The sequence below is a fragment of the Hippopotamus amphibius genome, chromosome 15 (genome assembly GCF_030028045.1).
Source record: "Hippopotamus amphibius kiboko isolate mHipAmp2 chromosome 15, mHipAmp2.hap2, whole genome shotgun sequence".
Classification (NCBI taxonomy): Eukaryota; Metazoa; Chordata; class Mammalia; order Artiodactyla; family Hippopotamidae; genus Hippopotamus; species Hippopotamus amphibius.
Genome location: NC_080200.1, coordinates 69128305 through 69154150, shown reverse-complemented (window position 1 = coordinate 69154150; position 25846 = coordinate 69128305). Strand labels below are relative to the sequence as shown.

The window sequence follows — 25846 nt, the reverse complement described above, 5'->3', positions numbered from 1 at the left end:
GTTCCTCCTTCCCCACCAACGCCTAAGTCCACCCCTAGTGGAACACACCCGCCCTAAACGCAAGCAGGGCTGCGCACCTGCGGCCACGTCCCGCCGGACTGCGCCCGCCGCCTGATCTCCTCCACCGTCTTCCTGCGGGAGTCCTGGTCCGACCGGGACACGAACACGGGCCGGATGTACTTTATCAGAGCTGGAAGAGAACGGGCCGACAGGAGGTGCCGGGTGAGGGGTGAGCTCCCCCACCTCGAGGCGCCCCAAGGGCTGCACCGACCGCGAGGGACCTAGGAGAGCAGCGAAGCCTCGCTGGACTCAGAGGATGGCTGGAAGCCCCACAACCTGCGGGGCCACAGACGCCACGTCAGGGGACAGAGACAGACAAGCAGCGGGGAGCCTTCAGTCGCCCGAGTCCCGGGGTGCAGGGGGGAAGGGGAGGAGGCCCCAGGGCCAGAGGGGCCCGGGGGGTGTGGCCTGGGCCCCACCAGCCCCACTGTGTCCCTCAAAGAGACAGTGTGACTCTCTGGCCCAGGTGCCTGTGACCACCTGGAAACAGGGTCTCTGCAGAGGTGGTCACGTTCAGATGGGGTCGCAGTGACTGGGGTCCTTGTAAGAAGGACAGAGAGATCACCAGGCGATGACGCGGGCAAGGACAGGGTGATGTGGCCACGGCCGGGGGACGCCCAGGAGAGCCGGGGACCGCCGGAAGCTGGAGGGGCCTGGGATGGATTCTCCCTCAGGACCAACCTGCCAGCACCTTGATTTTGGGCTTTCGGCCCTTAGAATGGTGAGAAAATACGCATCTCTGTTGCCTCAAGCTGCCTCGCCTGTGGCACCTTGTCACGATCCCCCCAGGACGTTAAGACCCCATTCTCGGGAATCCCCTGGAGGCCCAGTGGTTAGGACTTGGTGCTTTCACTGTCAAGCGTGCGTTTCAATCTGTGGTCTGGGAACTAAAATCCCACAAGCTGCATGGTGCAGCCAAAAAAGAAAAAAAAGAGACCCCATTCTCAGCACCGCACACAAGGCCCCCCAGCAGGTGCAGGGAGTCAAGGCTCCCTTGACCAAAGCTGACAGTGACCACCAGCACACTGGTCCTCTCAGACGAGGACTCGAAAGTGGGAAGATACATCTTAGAAAACTTTGAACTGATGGTGGCGGTCAGTCCCCACCTGTTCTGCCCCAGCGTCTCTTCTCACTGGGCCCAAGATGAGCTTGGAGCTTCTTTTCTGAGCATTTAAAAAAATTTTATTTTTTATTATTATTTTTGGGGGGCTGTGTTGGGTCTTCATTGCTACACACAGGCTTTCTCTAGTTGCGGTGAGTGGGGGCTACTCTTCATTGCGGTGCACGGGCTCCTCACTGCAGTGGCTTCTCTTGTTGCGGAGCATGGGCTCTAGGCGTGTGGGCTTCAATAGCTGTGACATGTGGGCTCAGTAGTTGTGGTGCATGGGCTTAGTTACTCCGTGGCATGTGGGATCTTCCTGGCCCAGGGATCGAACCCGTGTCCCTTGCATTGGCAGGTGGTTTCTTAATTACTGAGCCACCAGGGAAGTCCCTTTTCTGAGCATTTTTGCTGCTTGTAAAGAATAGTATTTTATTTCTTGGAGGTCTTCCAAAAAGCAAACCGAAAACATTTTAAAAAAGAATAAGATTCTATCTAGTTGGGTCCTTGGCACTCATAAAATTGAAGTGGATCCCGGTGACTGTTTTCCTGTGTCTTGAAACATTTTGCTATTTCACCAAATCGGAACTATTTTATCCTTCCTCACCAATTATCTCTGACGCTGCTAAAAACGACCAAGAGAAGGAAAGGTTTGGTGGAATCACCCAGAAAGATGAGGTGACGGAAACAGGTGAGCCCACGGACCGTCCTGCCCCGAGCGCAGCGCCACCTCCTGGAAGGCGTGGAAGAAGGGGGCCTGCACACCTGGCTGGGGGTGGGTTTTACTGGCCAGAGCTACTCTGTCTACATGGCAAACAGAAGAAAGTGGATGAGGAGGCTTTTCACAACTCCTAGACGGACCCGAGGCCCAAGGCGGGGACACCGGAGTGCTCTCTGGACTCGGGACGCTGGGGACCCCACCCGAGTCCCATCCGGAGAACCGCACGCTTCTGAGGACAGAAAGGAAACGTGGCCTCCATCCCGCAAGCCCCGAGCCCGGACCACAAGGGCCTGGCGCCCGCTCTACCGAAAGGCCACTGGCGGCGCTGTCGTTGGGACATTTGAAGTGGTTTGTAAATGCATGGGGCTGTGGGGGTGGTCTATACAAAGTTCTAAAAGAAACTCGATGATGTGAAAATGGAAAAAGTCGCTGGGTTGATCACTCAACTGGCATTAATAAACCTACACATAAAGTATCTTGATTATTTTCAGCACTCGTCTCTTCGCCAAAGCTGTGAGCTTTCCAAGGGTCCAAAAGCATCGTGCTTTACGGACAAGAGGGACCGGAGGTGATGGCGGGCGAGGCCCACCGTGGGGCCGGGGCAGGGGCATCCCGCACGCGCATCAGGGTTCCGTCGGGGTGTGTCCAGCGCAGAGCAGGGGGCCTCCCGCCCGCACAGCCCCGCCCCGCCCCCACCGTGTCGTGCTCAGCAGGACGCACGGTGACCCGAGACGGCTCAGCTGAACGGGCGGCGACGCCACTGGGCGGGGAGGCGGGCAGGGCGGGCAGGGCCGGGGCGGGGCCTCAGGAGGGGGAGCCGTGGGGGAAGCGGGACAGGCGCCCCAGCCGGGCGCGGGGCTTTGGGCGGCGATTTCACCCGCGGAGCGAGCAGGCGGGCCGCGTGGACGGCCCAGGATTCTTCACCCGTTCCCACAGCGATGGTGCGGCAGGCTCGGTGGTGACCCCCAAAAGATGTGTCCACGTCCTAACCCCACAACCTGTAAATGAGACCTTACTCGGAAGAAAGGGTCTCTGCAGATGGGATGAGCTAAGATCCGGAGACGAGATCACCCTGGATTACCCAATGACGAGTGTCCTTATAAGAGACAACAGAGGAGAGACACAGACACAGACGGAGGAGAGACACAGACACAGACGGAGGTGGCCCTGTGAAGACAGAGGCAGAGACTGAGAAGGTGTGGCCACAAGCCCAGGGACGGGGGAGGCTGGAGGAGCCCCCCAGGAGCCCCCGGAGGGAGCGCGGCCTTGGAGCACCTTGACGGCGGGTTTCTGGCTTCTGGCCCCAGAGCTGGGAGAGGATGGATGGCTGCGGTTGTAAGCCTGAGCTCTGGGGACTGGTGACAGGGCCTCAGGACACTCCTACACCTGGGTTTAGCCTACCGGGACAGTTACTGAGCTGTCCCCAACTTCTAGAGCTTCTGCGTGAAGAGGATAACATGTTCTTGTTAGAACCTGAAGGAGCACTTCAACACCTTATAGCCGAGAGCACTTGTGTGCTAATAAGAAATGAAAATCGTAATATCACACAAGGAATCACAACAAAGAAATGGAAACAGGGATGCAAAGCCCAGAACCTATTTCATGTGGGTGTGACCTGTGCAATCACAGCAACCTGGACAGGCCACAGTGGGGGTTCCACGCCCTGCAGGATGGGGGGACTCACTCACTTCCCCATATCGGGATGTCTCTGCTCTCCGCCTTCATCACGATGGAGGACATCGTCATGGTGACGGGGATGGCATCGAAGTAGGAGGAGTGTGGTGCCAGGGTGAGGATGGTGGCCTCGGTGGGCGGTGCCCGCCGCCCTTTCACAACCACGCGGTGGAAGCCGCCGGCGAACCACATGGCGCGCATGATGGCCTTGAGCAGGACGTCCACGACCCTGCAACAGAGGCACAGCCGTCAGACCCAGGCCCGGCGGGGGAGGCGGCCCCACCGTCCACACCCCGGCAGGGGCGACGCCCGTGCCAGGAGACCTGCCGCCACTGTCACTGAAACGTCCCGGGAGAAAAGGCACAGAGGCCGTGCTCTCTGCCCTCTGCCGTCTCACCCGTTCACCCAAGAAGCAGACGCCATCCGGGCCACGTTCAAGGACCACAGAACGAGGGAAGCGAGGCCCAGAGGCCAAAACTAGAGACACAGGCGCGGCGGATGACCTGTCAGCATTCTAAGGATATACGTTTTAAATGGAAAAAGCATCACGAACACCTGCGTGCACGCTGAGCTGTGGAGACGCAGCCGAGCCGGGGTCAGGAGCAGGGGCGCCCTGCGTGCACCCCACCCTCCCCTCCCCCGGGGGGCCTCCAGCTCTGGGACGCAGCTGTCACCTTCCAGGAACAAGCCTTTCCTGGATGAAAGTAGATGGACGACAGATTTGGAAAACAAAGTGAAAACCACGCTGGATTAACTGAATTTACTTCCTATTTATTCTCTTTTCATCATATGAGAACTTTAGCATCTAAATCTGCTCATTCCCTTTCACAGGAACCTCTGGTGCTGCAAACCAGATCGCTGTTCATGTCACGAAAACCACGGCAAGCAATGGCCCAGTGGGCGAGTGACTACAAGCCACGCACCCGAGTCCTCGGGAGAAGGACCGCCTTCAGAAGGGGCCACGTCTCGCCGGGCTGCTGTGCCACGTGGGTGATCAAATAGGGTAAAAATCACTGCACAGAAACACAAGAGCCTAAATCCTTATTGGATTGATTTCCCAAGGGGCTTAACAACTCTCTCAGGGAATTCCCAAGATGAGTCCCGACAGATCTGAGCAGGTCTCTGGAATTGCACCAAGCCTGCAAAGAGCCACCTGGAAACGACCTCCTCTTACTGCGGGCAGGTCCCGCGCAGTCACACATGTGACGCAGGGGTCATGCCAGGCGCTGCAGCTAGAGCTGGGCCCCTACAGAGCACGCACTTCCAATCTCGTTCTACTGCACATTTTTAAATGCACTGCTCTGCGTACATGTTATTTTTCACAATAAAGTCATTTGCAAAAATAAAAGCCAATGGATGTCCATTGATGCACAAGGAGAAAGAACTGAAGCTGCAGGGGAGGCTGTCACGGGAGCGGAAGCAGTCCTGGGAAGGCAGGTCCAGAAGGAGAGCTGGTGGAAAAGGGGGATCAGATCTCAGCCCCTCCATCGGAGACACACCCACCACCTCTCGGGTCCAGAGGTCAGTGACAGAAATGTACTAGGACAGGAGAAATCAAACATGACAGTTCTCTAAGGTCTCAGAGGAATTCTCTCCCCAACTGCCCACAGGGAAGAGGCACCCGCGGGTGTGGGTACTGGCCTCAGAGCAGAGCCCTGGCCACTGCCCGGCACAGGGCCAGCACCATGGTCCCCCAGGCAAGGCCACCAGTGACACTGGAGATGCCAGAGCTCTTCCAGGGGAAGGGAGCCGGGTGACAGATCTACGTGCACAGGGCAGGGACCTGCACCTCCGCTCTGCCCTCCACTCATCACACAGGTGGGCACCTTAGACTCGGACGTGTGGGCATAGCCAGCCACCAGACGGAGGAGAGGAGCAGGACCCCGAGGAGACCCACAAGGCAGGCATCAGAAGAGACGTAAAAATGTAAGCGCGTCCGTACATTACAGCACCAGGAAGAGCAGAAGGCTCTGAAACGGTCCAGCGGGCAAGAAAAAGAAAACACTCTTGGAAGTCTAACGTCTCCTGAAGAAATACCAGTTCCCTAGAAGGGCTTGAAAATGTGGAGAAGGGAACCTCCCAGAACATGCAGGGGGAAAAAAAAAAAGGATGGAACTACATAAGATATGAAGAAAACAGTTTCACAGAGTTGAAGGAAGACACAGATCTTCAGCACCATGCCAGGGTGCTGAGCAGATGAATTTTTTTTTTAAAAAAAGACCCATATAAGTCAGGCTGAGTTGTTGATAAGCTGTTACCACTTCTGCATTATGTAGAATAATTTGAGCAAAATCTAATTTCTTTTCTCACATCCCTCTCCTTCCACTTGACATGCAATTTAAATGGAGGCCCTATGGTGAAAGTTGCAATATTAACCTTACCTTTAGATAACCCTTTCTCAAACTAGGAACCCTAGCAGTGTTACTCAGAATAAAAAATGAGCTTGAGCCTATCTGCTCCAGGGGCTCAGTTATAGAAAGAAATCAAGTGTTTTCCTTAGAGCAGGTTTCCAGTTTCTAGGAGTCGAGGTATCTCTTACAGTAAGGTTTTTTTTTTTCTGAGATAAATCATTTTGTTGTGTGTCAATAACTTTGATAAAAGACACATGAAGTTGTACATTTTTATGGAGTCCCAAAGTAAGGCTTAACCGTTTTCAGAATTATGGATCGCATCTATCAGTTTCTCTTGTGTGCTAAGTTACTATGCCGTATGCTATTTTAGTGTTTTGGGGAAATGAAAAATAAAACCTGTTGTTTAGTATAATAAATGTCTTATTTTACGCGTGTAAAAAAAAAAAAAAAAAAAGCCCCATATAATTTCCTCCTCTGGGAGGAGGGGTCCGGTGCATCCTGAGGGCAGACACTGCAGGGATGACCCTGGCAGCAGGCCGGGAGCCGGTGCTGGGCTGCAGATGTCGAGGGGTGTGGGGGGGCTGCTGGACTTCTCGGGGACAGCCTCAGGCTGAGACTCTGGCGTGGGGTGGGGGTGGGGGGCGTCCAGGAGAGCAGAGAGCAGAGAGGAAGTTTAAATTCAGGCTGTGGCCACCGGTGCACGTGTGGCACCTGAGAGTCATCATGGAGGCAACCCAAGGATGGACGTCCCCACGCGGGGCACTCAGGAAAGGGCACCCACTTGTGTGCCCACATGTTCCTATGCTGAAGCCCTGACCCCTCATGTGACTGTATCTAGAGCTAACGTCCAGGGTGGCGCTCTGATCCAGGGACCACTGTCCTTACAGGAGAGGAAGAGGTCGCGCCTGCGAGGACACAGGCTGGCAGAGGTCCCTGCAGGAGCCGGGGCTGCCAACACTGACCTCCCACTTCGGCCTCTAAAACCGTGAGGAATGAATCCTGCTGCCTGCGCCCCACCCGTGGTACCCGGTTGTGGCGTCTGAGCTGACCCCCCGAACCCTGAGTCAGCTGAGGGGCCGCGCCCGCAGGACCGGCCAGCAGCGTCCCCCGCCCAGCCTGTAAGAGGATGCTATGGTTCTTACAACACTTGGTGATTTGAAACAGAGCATCTTTTATGAAATTGTATCATTCCTTCTTTCATTGAAAACCTAAGATTTTATTTTAGGAAGGTCTGACTGATACTAACTTACATTCAGCAAAAATCCTCCCTGATCAAACATCAATCTGCTCAAAACCACACAGCTGTGCCTGGCATGGACCAACCCACGTCCCCAGCGGACGACGTGATGAGGCTTCAGCAAAGTGTCCTTTACCCCGAGTCCTGTTTTTCCAAACTAGTTTCCTCCTAACTCCCCGTGGCCCAAACTCAGATGCTTTTCTGTCTCTGTGTCTCCTCTGAGGAGCTCAGGGCCGGGTGTTGGGTCTTGTTCTCTTGGAGCCCAGGGCCGTGCACCACGTTCTCAACAAACACTGCTGTGCGGAGACCCCGAGGGCTGCCCCGGGCGGGGGTTCAATGCGGGCCGTGTGCACAGCGGCAGTGCACGCTAATACACGTACACACACATAACATGAAACTACACATTTGTACACATTCACATGCACACACACACACGATGCATCTGTGAAGTGGGCTGTTGGAAATGAAGTTTGCTGTGGCCCATCTACCACCTGATGAGAACAAGTACATTATCACAGACAAGAAAAGCCACAGGGAGTCAGAACAGGGAAATGTAAATAGACCAGAGGCACAGACTCCACGGTTGTGCAACGTTTCCTCCTTTGTGGGAGAGGACAGCGAGGAGGGAGGGGAACCCAGCCCCAGAACAGAGGGGGGGAAACAGGGAATTAAGACACTTTTTATCAAGTCACTCGGAATTTGTAAAAACTACAAAATCTCTGCTTTGTAACTATGGGTTCTCAACCCAGCGAAACTGAAATTCTGATTCCTATTTGGTCTGGGTTTATTTTGCCTGGTTATATATTTGATACTACATTCATATTTTACAGTTAAAACATTACGAAAAAAATCAAACCCAAAGCCCTCAAGGTAAAGCATGATCTCCAAAGAGATTCGAAAACCCAGCTCTCTCACTTGCTCCCTCACTGACTCATCCGTCCACTCTTTGGGGGAGACGTCCCTGCCCCCCAGGCCAGGCTCCGTGCTGAGGACACAACGTGGAGACGGCCACACCTGCCTTCTGCCTTCTAGGCAGGAGGGGAGACCGTGGTTCACTTGAAACTGGGGACAGTCTGAGGACGTGAAATACCATGAAGAGGGCAAGGGGGTCCCCAGGCGCTGTGCCCATCAGCGGCTCAGCAAACCCTTGAACCTTGACCGGCCGTGTCTGCCCTGCACGTAACCGCTGTCTTGACCACGGCACACGGGCAGCAGGGAACCAAGGTCCAGGACAGATGCCAGCTTCTGCAGCCTCTCAAGGCGCCAACACTGCAGCAGCTCAGACTCTAGGGGAGGAAGGAGGGGCCCGGGCTGGTCTGTAAACCTCGCGGAGCCAGGCAGCAGGCAGTTTAGGCTTTGCCTGCCTGGGGCCTCAGCCACAACACCCCCCGCCCCGCCCACGACAGCAGCCCTGGACCGTGTACAAACGAACGGCGGGGCTTTGTCCCTGCACAACCTCGTTCACAGAAATAGATGGCAGCCGGGTTTGGCTTCTGGCCGCTTTTGCCGACCCCTGCACTGAACTCATAACATTCTGTTCTGAATAAACCGTCCAAGGACCCTCACGGGTGATTAGAGATGCAGACACAGGTTTTATGACAGGAGTGGCATCTTCAGAGACACGGAAGATACTTAACAAAATCATTCCCACAGCTCAACATATCCCCTCGCGAACGGCACACGGTCTGGGCTAAGGAATAGCTTCAGGTACTTACGTATTTACGTATTTATTTATACTTTTTTATCTTTACTGGAGTGTAATTGCTTTACAGGACTGTGTCAGTTTCTGCTGTACACCAAAGTGAACCAGCCACATGTGTACATACATCCCCACATCCCCTCCCGCTTGAGCCTCCCTCCCACCCTCCCTCTCCCACCCCTTTAGGTCTTCACAAAGCATCAAGCTCGTCTCCCTGTGCCCTGCAGCAGCCTCCCAAGCCATCCGTTTCACACCTGGCAGGGTGTATACGTCGATGCTACTCTCTCACTACGTCTCAGCTTCCCCTCCCCCCGTGCCCTCAGGTCCGTTCTCTATGTCTGCATCTCAGTTCCTATCCTGCCACTAGGTTCATCAGTACCATTTTTCTAGATTCCATATATATGAGTTAGCATACAGTATTTGTCTCTCTCTTTCTGGCTTACGTCGCTCTGTATGACAGACTCCAGGTCCATCCACCTCACTACAAATGACTCAATTTTGTTTCTTTTTACGGCTGAGTAATATTCCATTGTATATACGTGCCACATTTTCTTTATCCATTCATCTCTTGATAGGCATTTAGGTTGCTTCCATGTCCTGGCTATTGTACATAGTGCTGCAACGAACATTATGGTACGTGTTTCTTTTTGGATCATGGTTTTCTCTGGGCATATGCTCAGGAGTGGGACTGGTGGGTCATAGGATAGTTCTATTTTTAGTTTTTTAAGGAACCTCCAAACCGTTTTCCATAGTGGCTGCACCAACTTACATTCCCACCAATTTAAACAGACAAAAATGCTGCCTTTTCACGTCATTCTGTGAAGTCCCTGTTGGATCTTCAGCTCAGATGCATTCGCACGTCCGTCTACAGGAAGCAGAGACCCGCCCGGGGGCAGCAGGCTGACATGCAGCCTCGAGGGCCGGGGCCGGGGCCGCACGGGGGACCCTGTGCTCGGGGCACGACACAGCGGCCACGCGGCTCACCGAGCTGGGAAGGGGCCTCCGAGCAGGACGGCGGCGGGTGGCGGGTGGCGGCCCGGCCCCGTGCCCGGGGTGGAAGGACAGGCTGGCCCACGGAGAGGGGCTCTGGGACCGCCCCCCGGGGCCCCCGCAGACGCGGACTCACCTCCGCCACAGGGCCAGGGGCTGCTCCGGTTCCCGCTCGGCCGATCCCAGCGAGGCCACGAGCGCCAGGGGCCAGGCGAGCAGCATCATCGCGGCGGCGACCAGCAGCCGGGCGGGGAAGAGCGTCAGGGTCAGGACGGCGACCTGCGGGGACAGGGCGCGGGCACTCGGGGCGGCCCCGCGCTCCTCCTCGCGCCCCTCCTCTCGCCCCTCCTCGCGCCGGGCCGGCCCCGCCCCCGGCCTCCCGCAGACGCGGCTGCCCGGCCCCGCCCCTCCCACGGCCGCTGGCCCGCGGCGCCCCGCCCCGATCCCCGCCCCCTCCCGGCGCCCCGCCCGAGCCCCGCCCCTCCCGGCGCCCGCCCGAGCCCCGCCCCCTCCCGGCGCCCCACCCCGAGCCCCTCTTCCCAGCTGCCCCGCGGTCCCCGCAGGCGAGGATGCTCTCACAAGGCCACGGGCACAGCTGCCGGCGCTGAGCTCGGAGCACGAGCAACACGGGGACAGGAGGGGGCCCAGCAAGGAGCGGGCATCCAAAGCCACAGGCCTGGTCCGGAGGGGGCGGGGAAGGCGGGTTGGGGCTCCGTGGGGAGGGGGGGCCCTGCGGGGAGGGGACAGCCGCAAACCCCGGTGGGGGTGCAGATGGACACAGGGGTTCAGCGGCCGAGGCAGGGAGGGGCCCGGGCGGACGGGCAGCTGCGACTGAGGTCCAGCACCTCTGCAGACACTGTGACATGCTGGGTCCACACGGGCGGGGGCGGGGGACACTCAGGACCAGCGTGTTTTGTGATTAACTTGATCTCAGGAGGTTGATGAGCACATGGGGGGCAGAAGGATGACAAGACTTATAAACTCACAGAGCCTTACGACCAATAGATGCAGGTTTTGATTATTCGCAAGAAAACGCACTTGAAATACTTAGGTTTGGTGCACAGGAGACGGGGGGGGGGGGGGGGGGGAAGAGACCCAGGCCCGCGGTGCCCTGTCTGAGCTGCTCACCACCCCCGGCCCCCGCCCGCTCTGGTCTCTGCCTCCTGCAGGCCTGCACACTGATTCTCTGGGGTCCCCATCAAGGCCGGCGCTGCCTGACAAGAACACAACGCAGGCCACGTGTGAACACACGAAGGTGACGCATTCACTCCACGGGCAGTTTACCCCAGCGTGCCTGAGACACCACCACTTCCGCACACACTCAGCACAGAGCGTGGACGAGCTGGTTCACACGCTCCTCGCCTCCTCAGGGAGTCCGCGTGCTCTGCACTCACAGCACGACTCATTCACACGCGCCACGTTCCAGGTGCTCTAAGCCACATGTGGCCTGGGCTGCCCACGGCCAGTGTGGCTCCAGACCTCGTGCTGGGATGACGGCGACTCAGACTGGCCTCTTCCCCCTCCCCCCGCCCACCTTTCAGGGGCCAGCGTCGCCTGGCAGAACCTCTACCTCCAGCACAAGGTGGAACAGGGCCGCGGGCCCCGGATCTGCCACGGCCACTGCTGGCGACAACGCTTCCTGTTAAATGGGGGGGGGGCCCTGCTCCAGGGGTTCAGACGGAGCAGGAACATGTTGGCAGGAAAGTGCCTCCCACCCCGGCTTTTCTAAGGGTCTCGTTTTGGGGTCAACATGAACGGGGTGAACGTCACCACACGTCTTCCCTGCATCCTGCAGGATAACTGCGTGCTCGTCTGCCACCCTGCCCACGTGACGCACGGCAGCCACAGCTTTTCTGGTGTCACAACCTCAGTCAGTTTCAGCTCTGGGGAGCCACCCGCTACAATTTCTCCCTTAAGTCTTTGCTGGGTTTGTTTGGCAACACGCGTCTGGAAGGTGACCTGGCCACAACCCCCTGCACCGCCGTCCTCGGGTCCCGCCAGACACCAGCCCACCTTGTCAGAGGAATTCCTACGGAGCTTTCTGATGGCTGTCCCGGTGATTTTTCCTTGTTGACCTAGATCCCCTATTTCCGGGAGTTATTTTGGCTTCCGTCAGCGAGGAAATCTCTGGGCCTCAGCAGGCTTCTCCTCCCACCCGATGTCCCATCACGCGTTTTCAGGATAACCGCGCAAAGCCGCTGCCCTGAAGCCACACCAACGCTGCCCTGATCTACCACGTCGCTGTTCCTGTCGTTTCTGCTTCCGAGACTCTCCGGCCTGTGCTGACAGACGTCCCCCTCCCTCACGGCCCTGTTCACAGGCCCACCCGTGCGTCTGTACCTCGTCCCCGCCGCAACCTATTCAGCCACATGAATTCTGGATCTTAGAGGAACCTCTCTCTTCTACTCTGAGTTTATGCGCAACTTCTTTCTAACTTCTTGAGAGAAGAGCCTGGAGCATTATTTTCAGAAATACTTCATTTCCCCCAACTCACATGGAAATGCAGGTTTCTCTAAGTATTTTATTTCAACAGCACAAGTTTAACATGTAGCCTTTCCTTCATTTAAAAACTTAGGGTAAGGGCTTCCTAGGTGGCGCAGTGGTTGGGAGTCCGCCTGCCAATGCTAAGGGACACGGGTTCGATCCCTGCTCCGGGAAGATCCCACATGCCGCAGAGCATCTGAGCCCGTGCGCCAAAAAAAAAAAAAAGAAAAAGTAAAATCTTAGGGTAAATATTATATCCTTTCCCACCCTTGCTGTTATCTTGTAACTGTGTTGCAGAGGGGCAGAGGGCAGAGACGCCCCGCCCCCTCCCGCCGGGCCCGCCTCTCGGGTTGTGCTGCGGGCCGGCACACCTCCTGGTCCTACGACCCACAGCTGCTGCTCCCCCACGTTGCAGAGGAGCTGAGTCACTGGGGAGTTTGCTGTGTGTCCCCACAAACAGACCCTGAAGCCAGTGCCCGTGCCACAGACAAAATGAACAGGCAGCAGAGCAACCAACCAACAGGAGCGCCGGGGGCCACCTGCGCGGAGCCCTCGCAGGTGTGCACACACACGCTCCGACTGTGTAGTCACGCTCTGTGGCCAGGGCGGCTGCTACTAGAAGTAACGGGAGAGAACAATGGATCTCAGGGTTCCAGAAAGAGCGCCGGTTTCCAGTGCCCCGCTCCACACGTCTGAGAACCCAGGCCGAACAGGGGCTCCTGGGCCCTGGGGAAACGGCACCCCAGTCCGTCCCGACCCACAGGGGCTGATGACAAGGGCTGGGAGGTGACCCCGGGGTCGGGGCAAGTGCCACCATTCAAGCTGCTGGTTGATAAACGGCTGACGTCTAGCAGGCTGGCTCACGGCCAACTCCCCGTGGACATGACCGGTGACCGTATTTGCCCCCCAAGGGAATGCATCCCTGCCCCCCCCACCACGTGCATCAGGGAGACACGGTCCTGGTGTCTGAGTTTTGCAGCAGCAGGGAAAGGATGTGTGGGTGACCACACAGTCTCGACCCTCAGCAGACGGGGCAAGTGCAGATGGAACTCGGCCGGAGCCACGGACCCGCCCTGGCGCCGGGGGGCACAGGTACAAAGCATGCGGGGGGCCGTGGAAACTGCTCGGAGGAGACGGGCACCTCCGGGAGCCTGCAGGGTGCAGGAGGGACCGACTTCCCGAGACGCTGCCCACGGCTCGGCCCCGGGCCACCATCAGGGGCCCGCCACCCTCAAAAGTGTCAGGTCAACTGCGTGGTCACCCTTCTCGAGGGCCCCATGAGGGCTGTGTCACAGCCCTAAAAGGGTGACATTCCGAGTCCCCAGCTGAGCTACTGTGACCTATTAGAAGTTGTCTACGAGAAACGGTCCCGTTAAAAAGGGGTTTAAGGGACGTCCCTGGCAGTCCAGGGGTTAGGACCCCGCACATCCACTGCAGGGGGCACGAGTTTGATCCCTGGTCGGGGAGCGGAGACCCTGCATGCCGAGCAGCCAAAAAAATAAAAAATAAAAGAGGGAGTGGTGAAGCGTAACAGGAACAGACTCAGACACGCATGTCCTCAGCACATCCGTGCCATCAGGCAGCCGGTTCAACCCAGACCTGAAGGGGCACTGCCACCCTTGCCCGGCACTCTTCACCACACGCCCCCAGCGGAACGGGTCCTGGCAGCGACCCATCCAGGCCCGGGGCACCAGCTCCCGCCAAAAGGACCCGGGGCCCCACGCAGATGGAGTGACCGGAACACAGAGAGGAAGCGTCCACGCATGATGGGAACTGGACACGGGGCACCTCACAGGCCCACGCCCACGTCCACGCCCCCCCTCCATCTGCACACGCTCTCACTCACCCACACGTCTGCTTACACACGCACACACCCCCCCAACCTCGCCAGCTGCCTTTGGACGACCCTGTGAACCCGACTCCTGATTGAGACACCGGCCGGGGGCCAGCGCCAGGCTTCGTGCTGCCCGTCCCGCGAGGCTGTCGCTCAGGGCGGCCAAGGGGTGGAGGGGGTGCGTCCGTGGACGCGCCCGCGAGGGGCCGGCACAGGCGTCCAGAGCCCACCGCCCAGGCCCACCCGCACGACACGGGGTCCTGCCCTGACGCAGACCAGCAGGTGCTCGGGGCTGGGCGTGAGGGGCCGAACGACAGCCCAACAGCAATGGAATATCTCCAGTCTAGATCAAGCCGCCAGCTTCCAGAAGACGTGGATGACCAGGACGCTGTGAGCAAAGGGCAGACCAGGAAACACAAATGCCCCCAACACACTGCAGGAAAAAATCAGAATGACGAGCTCGGAGGGGACCCTCTGATCAGAGTGTGTGTGGGGGGCGTGGGGGGTGCGGGGAGTGTGGTGGGGCGGGGGCTGGGTGGGCGTGGGGGGGCGGGGAGCCAGCCCCCCCCCCACCAAGGAGCAGGCGGGTGCCTTCGGTGGCCGCCCGGCGTCCTCGTCCTTGAGATGCAGACACACACGGGATCGTTACGGGTGACAGGGTGAAGTCTGGGCTCTGCTTCCGCGTCGCTGGTGGAAGGAGCGGGGGCGTCCGTGGGCCCAGAGGAGCTGCAAGTGAGGGACGGCTGGGGGCGGCTCGTTACATCTTCTCTGCTCTGGCGTTAGGGGCTGAACTGTGTCTCCCCCCACACTCGTGTGCTGGAGTGCTGACCCCCAGCACCTTGAAACGCGACGGTCCTTGGAGATCGGGTCTTTCAAGAGCTGGTGAAGGTACAGGAGGTCACCAGCGAGGGCACTAATCCCACGTGACTGGCGATCAGGACACAGGCACGCAGAGGGACGACCCTTGAGGACACGGGGAAGACGGCGTCCACAGGCCTCAGGAGGACCAGCCCTGCGACACCGGACCTCAGCTTCTGGCCTCGCGAACTGGGAGAAGTAAATCCCTGACGGTCAAGCCGCCCCCTCTGGGGTGCTCTGTTACGGCCGCCCAAGCGAAAACATCTGCTGTCTGTTTGAAACTTGCCGTGATGAGAACTGTGACAGTGACAAGTCTCGTTTTGGATGTGAAACTCTCTGCAGTCCTCAGTGAATTCACCGCATCCCCGGGTCTGGGATTCTCCCCAGGAGGCACCTGTGGTTCCAGCGCCCGGCTCAGACCCGCCAGGCAATCACTCCTCCTCCCTGCCAAGGCCACCAAGGCCGCTGGCGTGGCCCACATGCAAGGTGGTCCAAGCGCCTTGTGTTTCACAACCAACTTGGAAGCGCCAACGTGCTGCTTAAGAGACAAGACCTCTGGAGAGACCCATGCTCTCACCTGGGGAGGACGGGCCCCAGGGCGCCCAACGCTCGTGCTGCGCAGGACGTGCCCGCTGAGGGACCCCGGCCGGCCGCGCGAGACGATGACACAACACATGGGGCCAGGTGTGGCCAGGACAGCACAGGGGAGCTGGTTCCGGCAGCCTGGAGAACACGGGACAGCAGACACCCCCGACACTGGGCGTCACACAGCACGGCCGTCGGCACGGCACGGTGACCAGCGGGCCCAGGAGGAAACCCCACCAGGTTCCCAAGGAAACACGGTCGCCACGAGGCCGGAGGGGACTCTCCCTCCTGTGAGCAAAGAGAACGCAAACACACGCAGGGCCTGCCGGCCACACACACCCTGTGCTGAGCCCACAGCCTCGGGCATCGTCTCTGGTCTCAGAAAGTTTCTGAAAATCACGCTGATAGAAATAGAAAGAGGCTTTGTCCCCACACGCTGGGCACTCGATCTACCCGAAGTCACACAAAGCATCCCTGGCAGGTGGGTGAGATCCGTGAACTGAAAGACCAGGTGTGGACCATCGGACGCATTGGCCCCTGATGGCACGTGGCCAAAAGCTCTGCACCCCTGCTCACGGGGACGCTGAGAGCAGAGCCCGGGGCCACTGCTTCTGCCGGAGTCCACGTGCTCCTGGGGTTCTGGGAGCACCCACAGCTCAGGGTCGGTCCCCAGGCCATGAGGACGGTGCTGGAGCCTCTGTGGTGCAGGTGAGAACGCGGGGGGTGGGGGTGGGGGTGCTGTGCTGAGCGTGGGCGCCTGGCCAGCTGGCGGGCCCAGGCCCGGCTCCCCAGGGCTGCTGACGAGCGCGTGTTGCCGGTAGCAGCGGAGCTGGATGCCACCCAGGGCGCCACCGGGGGACAGGTACGCTGACGGTCACCTGTGTGACAGACGCCAGGGACCAGCCAGGGGAGGAGGACACACCCCGAGGTGACAGTCAGTAAAAACGGTAAGAAACAAAACAGGACCGACCTCTGCAAGCCAATTAGATGACTTCGCATCCTGGAAAGAAGTGTTTTCCAGGATGGCGGACCCCAGGGAGCACACGGAAAGTGGGCCTTGGGGTTGGGGGAGCAGCTGACGCCTGGATTCATGGGGGTGCCACAAGCACAGCCAACATGGGGGCCTGGGGAGCCGGCATCCAGGGCGCCCAGATCCAAGGTGGGGAGGACACAAGGTGTCCTGACCTGTGGGTCTCCCCACACCCACATGGACAGGACCCCAGGACACCGGCGCAGGGCTGACCAGCCACAAGGAACAGCCAGAGGCCGGGAGACCCCCGGCATCCCAGCCAGGAAGCCCAGCACAGGCGGAGGGGACCATGGGGACCGCTCCCCAGCTTGCAGGGTGCAGGGAAGTGGCCACAGGAACACGACAACCAGCGTTTCCCCAATCCGTTCACCCCCAGACAGTGCGGGGGGGGAGGGGTGCCTGCAGCCAGAGGAGGGGTCAGTGACAACCTCTCTGGGGAGGCAGGGCGCGGGCCACCCCCTAGAGAGAAAACACCCACCATGCATGGGCTCAGACAGGCAGCAAAAGTGAGGCCCGGCCAGGAGGTACAGCGGCGTCCCAAGGTCCGCCGCTGGTCACAGCAAAGCCAAGGCTTGAGGAGCAGCCGGGACGAGAAGGGACTGCCCTGGGGGCGGAGGGGGCATGGGGAGCCCAGGCCCGGGACCCCTTCCGTCCCGTGAGCACCCTCACGCCCTGGGACGTGGGCCTGACAGGGACAAGGCGCCTACAGTGACACCCCGGCACTCTGGGGGACCCTGCCCTGGCCCTCGGGGCCCAGAGCACTGCATGGCTGCGAGTCACCCCGACCCCAGGTCCTCACTCCGGCCTCTGCTGGACACACCGGTCTCGCTCCTCTCACCACGCCAGTACCTCCCAGCGGGGTCCTTCCCCAAATCGCCCCTCAGCCACTGAGAAGGGCCCTGCCCGACCCCCAGGGGCAAGGAGCCAGGGAGCCGGACAGGCGCCCCAGCCCCTCCCCTGCTCTAAACACCCGGACAGGTCAGCTGCAGCCCGGGAGGGGTGGCGTGCAGCCCGGGTGGGGACAGAGCTTATCTCTGGACACCAGCATGGCTCGGGGCAGAAGGGGAGGGGCAGCGGATTCTGCGGCTGCTCTTGGCCACCTCCAAGCTGTGCTGTGAGGGGCAGATTAGAAACGAGACTCACAACTTCTGCAGAAAGGTCTCCAAGGGACGTGGGACAAACCCAGGAAAGCCTTACCTAGTAAATCAATCTTTTTTGGTGTTATATATGTATTAAAAACAAACTACAAAGCCAGCTGTTTTTGAGAATCCTGATTCAGGGCAGACAGAAGGTGCTCAAACTGCCAAGGAGACAGCAGATGCCCTGGGCAGCGTGTGGCCGCACAGGGAAGCCACAGGCCCTTGGAGCTCACAGCTGGAGAGGAGAGGCACCTGCTCTGGACCTGACGCCGGGCTTCCCAGCAAACCAACCTGGGAACGCAGCCGCTCCACGTGCCCCCAGCAGCAAAACACCTCTATTAAATATGACATGCCTTCCAGTCTGAATCACGTGCTGCCTTACGAAAGGACAGGGATAAACAGTCCTTTTCACAACTACTTCGAATAGTTACAATACTTGAAAGCAAAAGTGAAACAGAAAAGGCTGGCATTCTGAACCATGGCTGTTCCCTACACCTCGTCACACACACAGCTGCTCTCCTGAAGCACCAAGTGTGGCCAAGGACCCCAGGGGTCGACAGTGGATGGCTAGTGGGGTCCGGGGGGCACAGGTCCCGTCCTGCGCTTACTGAGCACTTTATCTTAACTGGATACCTGGACTTCTTCAGCGGATTTGCCCATCTGTGTAAATCCTGGACCCAAACTCACACTGGACTCATCTGTCTTTTTCTTACTAAGGTGTGAATGTCTTCTTGACCTCGGGCCTCCACCGCCTCTCTTCTGAGGCTCTCCACCCACCTGTGTGTCTCTTAGGCACCCATCTGCACCTCCACTTGGCAAAACTCTCCTTCCAAAGCCCATGCTTACTGTGTATGCAAGCTATTTCTTCTTAGCTCTCCCACTCAAATCTAAAATTAAATATAGCTTTTCTAAAAGAGCTATTTTTTTCTTTGAATCCCTCAAGCAGGCCCAACTTCCCCACCATCCCAGTGATCCCTATTCAAGAGCTTTCAACCCAAATCTTAGTGTGTATTGCCCAATTTGGAGGCTTCTGCAAAGTGAGTGTCTTTCAGTAATTCACTGAATTTACAACTCTGTCCCACAGCCCAACACAGAGCGATTTTCCTAGACGACCATACTGACCGTTTTCAACACACCAAGCACAGGTGATCTTGTGAGGCCGCAGGGAACACCCGTGCAGACCTTTGAGGGACGAGAGCCACTCGGTCTAAGGGAACCCTAAGTGTGATGTCCCGCAACCCAGGCCGAGAGGTGACCCGCGCACCGGCCCTGCCTCCGCCCAGCCAGGGTCCCAGGGCTCCAGGGGGCAGCTTGCAGCCTTCACGTCAGCTGATCCTGCCCGGCGCGGGCCGTGCCTGGCCACGGCACTCACACTGACGGTTTCACAGGGCCGGCACGCGCGGGTCCCTGGTGTCCGGACCCCGTGGGCAGTCTGGGGCAGCGGGGACCATGGTCCACAGGTGAAGGAGGCAGGAAACCAACGCCAGGGTGAGCGATTAGCGTGGGGGGGCGGCCCGGGGCCTCGGGGAGAGTGCAGCAGAGGTCCCAGCGCCGAGGGCCCGGAGGGGGCCGGGCAGAACGCTCAGGCCAGGCTGCGGGGCTCAGGACACGTCAGCTGCAGGAGGCGGAGGAGCCTGCCCGGGAGGCCAGGGGAAGGGACCCTCGGGACACCGGGAGCTGCCTGCCACCTGGACTCCGGGTCTCCAGGGCGGTTGAGAGAGGCCCCTAGAATGATAGCTGGTGGGATTTAAGCAACGACAGAAGGAAGAGCAGGGGGAGCCGGGGGGAGCTTCCCACGTGCAGGAGGGGAGGCTGGGCCTGGAGGAGCAGGCAAGCCAGTGGGCGGGCAGGGGGGCCAGGCGGGGGCGTCCACGGCCGACGCCCTGTCCCTGCTTCTGGCCCCCGGCTGGCACCCCTCCAAGGCTGGCCCCCAGGTCTTGCCAGCACCCTCCCTGGCCCTCCTTATACCTCCTCAAGTTTTGTACAAAATCTCATCTCCTCTGGGCTTTCAGGATCCCTGTGCTGGAGGCCAGGGCTCTGTCCTGGGGTCCCCGGGATTGCGACCTGCAGCCCCTGGATGTGAAATTCACAGTAAAGCAAACCCCAGGCTGGAGCCCTGTGTGGCCCAGCGGTCCTGGCTCTCAGCAGGTACCGGGAGAAGGATGGGTGAGCAGGAGCAGAAAGGCTGGGAGGTGTGAGCTTTCTGGGCCGGGCATCCCACCAGAGACAGGGCTCCGATCCAAACACAGGCACTGGCTCAGAAACTCAGCAACCCCAACGAGGCCAGGACACCCCATAGTTTCGAGTCTGCGGAAAGGGAGCTTCCAGGGCGCTGAGCTCCTCCCCTGCAGAAATGGACCCTGAAGGCAGAAAGGAGGCCGAAAGGCTCACAAAAAGGCACAGAAGCTTAGGCCCGGCGGCAGGGCCTGCACCCCCAGCAGCCTCGTCCTAGAGTGTCTCCCCGGGGTGGCGGGTGAGAAACACGGGAGGGGAGGCTGGAGGGCAGCGGAGGCCGGGCCCCTCCACACAACACCCGGGGTCGGGGGTTCCACCCAAGTGAGTGCCAGCGGCCAGAGGGGACGTCTGCTGACGGGCGTGTCTGTCACAGGTGGCTGAGCCCCCGCCGGGTCCCAGGACGGAGGGGTCCCTGCCCTCGGGCTCTTGCACCGGCTCCCAACGGCACCGGCACCCTTTCTCACGTTTTCACGGTCTGAAGCCGGGCACGTCCTACCACGCCTGCCGGGCGGCCAGCAGGGGGTGGGGGGCCTGGGGCAGTGCCTGAGGCGGGCGTGGAGGATGCTGGGACTGCCCCCCACCCAGAACAGGCCTAGGAGGCTCCGCCCCAGCCCTCCCCAGCCCCTCCCAGCCCCTCCCAGCTGCAGCAGAGACCTCACTACCTCTGCTCACTCAGCTCAGAGCTGCCCAGAAGCCAGACCCACCCTGGCGTGCGGAAGAAGGAAATCTCTTATCTCTAGGGCCCCTACTGCAGAGTCGGAATAAAAGAATCTCGAAATTCAAGACCTGCAGCATTTCCTGCTGCTTCCACCTGCTTGGCAAATACCTGCAGGAAGCCGGTCCCAGGCCCTCTGCCGTGGAAGCTCCCCCAGCGGCCCCAGGCCCTCTGCCGTGGAAGCCCCCCAGCGGCCCCAGGTCGTCTGCCGTGGCAGCCCCTCCAGTGGCCCCAGGCCCTCTGCCGTGGAAGCCCCCCCAGCGGTCCCAAGCCTTCTGCCGTGGAAACCCCCCGGCGGTCCCAGGCCCTCTGCCGTGGAAGTCCCCCCAGCGGTCCCAGGCCCTCTGCCGTGGCAGCCCCCGCAGTGGTCCCAGATTGTCCTGGGATGTCCTGGGCGCCCAGTGGCAGGCAACACCCCGGCCTGGGCACCTCCTACCCCAGCCCACCCACAGATAGAGAGAGCACCCTCAGGGCATCCCAGCTCAATCCCACCCCCAAAGGCTGGAGGTGCCCCCAAAATGCTGGGTTCAGGCCCCCTTCTGTGGGCAGTCCCAGGGAACAGCCTTGCCCCATCCCCAGTGGTAAAGGAGTTCCCCCCCACCACATCCTGGCTCTCATCCCAGCTGTGGGACACCCCCTCTAGCTGCAAGGCGACCCACGGGCCCATTCTGTACTTCCCCAGCAGCAGGGAACACCCCCAGGGCATCCCGCCCGGCCCCCCCACCCCCCAGCAGCTGGCAGTCCCTGGCCCACCAGGCATGTTGTCGGGCCCCGGGGTCCCAGTGCTGGTCAGGAGGAGAGGAGAGGAGCCCGGGGCAGCCTGTCCCCTGGCCAGGCGGACACTCCCAAGCAGCCGGCTCACCAGGCTGGAGCGTGGTCAAACACCAAGGGTGTGCAAATGAGCAAAAGACTGCAAGCCTCGCGCCAGCGGCTGAGCGGCGACTTGGGCTTTAGAAGGACAAGCCCGCCGCTGCATTTCCACACGGTTCTTTCCAAACACACACTGTCCTCTGGGCTCATTTCAGAATAACTCACAGCGAGGCGCGCCTAAAGCTTTACAGGACACGACACACCAACCCTAACAGCGCAGGGCACCCACAAGAACTCGGCCACGGCCCACCTGCCGCGGGGGCCAGCGGCTCTGGTCCTGGCGGCCCCTGTCCCGGCCACGCGGGTGACGGCCCGGGGGCCCGGCTCTGCGACGGGGGCTCGTGGAGGCCGCGCTGGCCTCGCCGGGCACAGGAGCCCAGGGCCCCTCCTCGGACGGTCCCCGGGCCCCCTCTCAGGGACAGAATCCTGCTTTTTAAAAATGAGCAAAGAGACTGTGCTCTGCTCAGCGCAAAGAAATTAAAGCGGATGTGAGAGAAAAAAGTGTGTGCATGCGTGTGCGTGCCCGTGTGCACGCGTGTGTCTCCCTTCAGGACAGGAGAGTGTAGCAAGCGCCGAGTCCCGCAGCCTCGAATCCCCCTCCTCACTCCTCAGCACGAGCCACAACCAACTCACGTGTGCGTCCTTCCAGAAAATGCGAATCGGATTACAGGAGGCTCCCGTGAGCCAGAGGAGAAAGCAGCCGGGTCAGACACCTGCCCGGAGCCAGCCCACGCCGCCGGCAGTCCGGGGACAGCACAGGACCCGGCCTCGGCCTCCCCACCTGGACACGGGGACACGGCCCCCACGCTGCACCTGCTGCCTCCCGGGGCTGTGCTCCCAGGTCAGCCGAAGGCGGCCGGGGACTCCGGGGCCTTGGCCCCCCAGGCCCCCAGGGAGGCAGCCCGCTCCTCCCACAGGACACACGCGCTCCTGGAAGGCCTCCACGCCCATGCTCCCAGCTTCTATTACCACCAGCCCCTCTAGAACACCGGCTTCCGGCTGGGCCACCTCCCCATTCATCCCCGCCGTCCACCAGGCAGAGAGCTGGGGTCCCGGGAGGGGCTGGATGAAGAGCTGCTCGCTGTGGAGTCTGCAGCGCAGAGCACTCAGACGTGGGGGACGTGGGGGGCGTGGGGGGCGTGGGGGGCGTGGCGGGCGGGGCCCCGATGGATGCCAGCGGCAGCCTTGCCGTGAGGGGCCGGGATGTACAGGGCGTGGGCTTCTGCCTGGAGCGGCTGCCCTATCTCGGCATCCAGATGGAGCGCCGGGCACCTGCTGCTGCTCTTTTATCAGAACCCGGAGGAAAAGATGGCCCGCTTCTGGGTGATTAGACCCCACGCAGGCCGCCGCACAGCTCTGTCCCTGGAGTCACCCCTCCTGGTGACCCCCTCTGCAGACTGCATGGGGGCAGGGGTGCACGCAGGGCCTCTGCCTCCAAGGGCTCTGTCCCAAGGTGTTCGGCAAACCAAGCTGCTCTCCAGGAAGTAAACTCTCAGCGACACTGGTTCGGGGGCTTCAGAAATGGGGACGCGGCGGAGCTGGAGGGGATGTGCTCACTCCCGTGGCTTCCCGTGGGAAGTACCCCAACACCCGGGGACCTAAAACCACTGCCGAGGGAAGTACCCCAACACCCGGGGACCTAAAACCACTGCCGACTCCAAAAGCAACAATTCACCATGGGATCTTCCACTGTTCACAGCTTTTCAGATCTTCATGTGTTGTTTTCTGTCCAAAGAGATGCTTAAGCTCCTCACTAAATCTGCAGTTAAGTGACAGATGGGCCAACGGGTCATTAATCCCCAGACACGCAGCAGCCCCTCCCCCGCAGCAAATGCCCACAGGTAAATACAGGCACACTCATGTATCTCAACCCAGAACCCAGGTGAGCGGCCCTCGGGGGTCTCAGACACTGCGAGGCTGGCTTTCTTCGCTTGGATAGGCCAGTCCACTCTGCGCAAACTTTACCATAAAGATGTAGACGAAAGGGAAAAGCTTTGCAGAACACTGTTGGTGAAAAGCAAACTGTTTCTTCAGAGGGGCCTGGGAACTTACAGAGGGACGACACCCCTCACACCTGGGCCTCTGCTGCAGGCCCCGGAGCAGAAACAGGACTTTGATACAAATACACCAAAATGTCTCTGACCCCGCCTCCGAAACAGGCAAAAGGATGCGCACAAAGTCCCCCCCTGGGGGCAGGTGAACACCCCCCTCCTTCTAAACTTGGCCAGGTGCTGAGGGGAGCTGGACAGACCTGCCCCCTGTGCACCCACAGTAACAGGGGCTGCCGATGGGACAAGGACACAGAGCGGAAGGGGCTTCCTCCTGGAGGGGAGATCCCCCCCCCCCAGGCCTGAGGGAGGAGCAGGAAGGGGTCAGCCCTGCGGCAGCTGGAGCCAAGGGTGGCAGGCCTGGGGGGCCTTGGAAACCACATGAAGGAGTCGGCTTCCTCCCAGGGGGCCCCCGCCCCCCAGGAAGGTTCTCAGCAGCAGAGCAGTGGGAGGAAAGCCGGCGCGGCCGGAGAGGCAGCCAACCGTGGACCCCGAGCCCCACGGGCTGAGCCACACCTGAAGGAGCCAGGGAGCTTGCGAGGCAGCGGGGATGCGGAGGCAGGCGGGCGGGCCACACCTGGAGCGGCGGGCGGGCAGGGACAGGCCCAGCAGCCACTGGGGACAGCCCTGCCCTTCTGTGTCACCAAGGGGGCTGCCCCTGTCCTCCCCTCCTCCGTCTTCCGCCCGGGTCCCGTCCCACTGACAATCACCAGACCCACCAGGTGGCACTTGGAGAAAAGGCAGGCGTCTGGAGACGTGACAACTTTAGACTGATTTCAAGAACTTTTCACTTGAATGTTATTTCAGATGAATTGCTTTACACATTAAAAAAAACCCCGACCTCCCCACAAAAAGTTTTGTCACAGTTGGAGGGGTACTGCCCATCGGCTGGACAGCCCCTGAAGACCCAGAACTTCCCTGCTTCTAAGGACAGTTTTGGAGCAGAAGAAAGGCCGTCCTGTGACCAACGCTGCAAAAGTGCAAACACAGAGCCCGGGGTCAGAGGAGCACCCCTCCAGCTCTAGGGCCCCGGGAAGGCAGGGGGAAGGGTGGGGGCCCCTTGCTTCCTGCAGCGGCCACCCCTCAGCCGGGACCAGACCCCCCCAGATAAACCGTGCTGGAAGCAGGCCGCCCCCGCGCCGTGGCCCGGGCTGGACCAGGCTGAAGGCGACAGAATCTGGCCGCAGACTAACCCCCAAGGGAACCCACCCCCGGAAACAGCGGGAAACCGGCCACGCTGGAACCCTCCCGCCATTACCTCCAGGGGACCCCACACAAGGCCGCACCCCATGGCCGCTGGCACTGACTCAAGCGACCAACGAGGTCCCCACACACGAAGCGCATCAAGTGACAAAGTCACGTCCGGGGGGGGCCGCTCCGGCACCGCGCGGGGCCTGCGCGCGGCGGGAGGGGACGCCGGGACCCGGAGACCGCGCGGCGCGGACCGAGCGGGGTGCGGGTCCGAGGTCGGGGTGCGGCGTCCAGGGAGAAGGGAAAGGGGGATGGAGCCGGGCGCGGGGCCCTGGGGATGCGGAGCCAGGCTCGGCGCACTGGCGGCGGGAGCCGGGGTGATGGGAGCCGGGGACGAGGTGAGGACGGCGCGGGATGCCGGCTGCGGGTCGCGGCGGCGTGTGGCGGCCGGGGGCCCCGGGGGGCCGCGGGGCTGGGCCGCGCCCAAGGGCCCCTTCCCGGCCCCGGCGGGCCGCGCATCCCCGACCCTCGGCGCGGCCCCGGGCCCGGGGCGGGCGCGGCTCGCGGCGGACACCCACCTGGGCCTTCTGCAGGGCGCTGAGACGCAGCTCGTGCACGAAGGGGTTCCGCCCCGGGGGCGCCAGCCGCCGCGCGTCGCCGGCCCCCGCGCTGGAGGCGGGGGCGGCCCGGGGATGGCGTCCCCGCAGCCTCATGGCCGCGCCGCCCGCCGCGAGGGGAGCGGGGCGCCGGGCCGGGCGCGGAGCGGGGCGCGGAGCGGGCGCGGGGAGCTGGGCGCGGGGCGCGGGCTGAGGATGCGCGGCGGCTGGAGCGGGCCGGGCGCGCGGCCGCGCAGGCGCGGGAGGGGCGGCTGCATGACGTGGGCGGGGCGGGCGGGGCTAGCGGGGGGCGCCGGGGGGCGGGGCGGGGAGCGGAGGGGGCGGGGCGCCTGCTCGCCCCGCCCCGCGCGGGCCCGGAGAGGCCGCCCCGCCCCGCCCCGCCGCGCCCCCCTTCCGCGCGGGGCGCCGG

The 25846-nt window shown here is 61.0% G+C and overlaps 1 protein-coding gene across 2 annotated transcripts in view; it reads right to left on the bottom strand.

Annotated features, from left to right (window-relative positions):
- Positions 1 to 25631, bottom strand: part of LPCAT1 (lysophosphatidylcholine acyltransferase 1) — a 40910-nt gene extending 15279 nt beyond the window's left edge. The window contains exons 1-4 of one of the 2 annotated variants that reach the window (XM_057709114.1): positions 25399 to 25631; positions 9968 to 10110; positions 3569 to 3783; positions 78 to 190 (exon numbers count right to left, since the gene is read on the bottom strand). In XM_057709114.1, coding sequence (XP_057565097.1) covers positions 78 to 190; positions 3569 to 3783; positions 9968 to 10110; positions 25399 to 25533 — 606 coding nt within the window. In that variant the 5' untranslated portion in view covers positions 25534 to 25631. The remainder of the gene's footprint in view (positions 1 to 77; positions 191 to 3568; positions 3784 to 9967; positions 10111 to 25398) is intronic. The other variant, XM_057709115.1, reaches the window with a different exon arrangement.
- Positions 25632 to 25846: the final 215 nt, after the last annotated feature.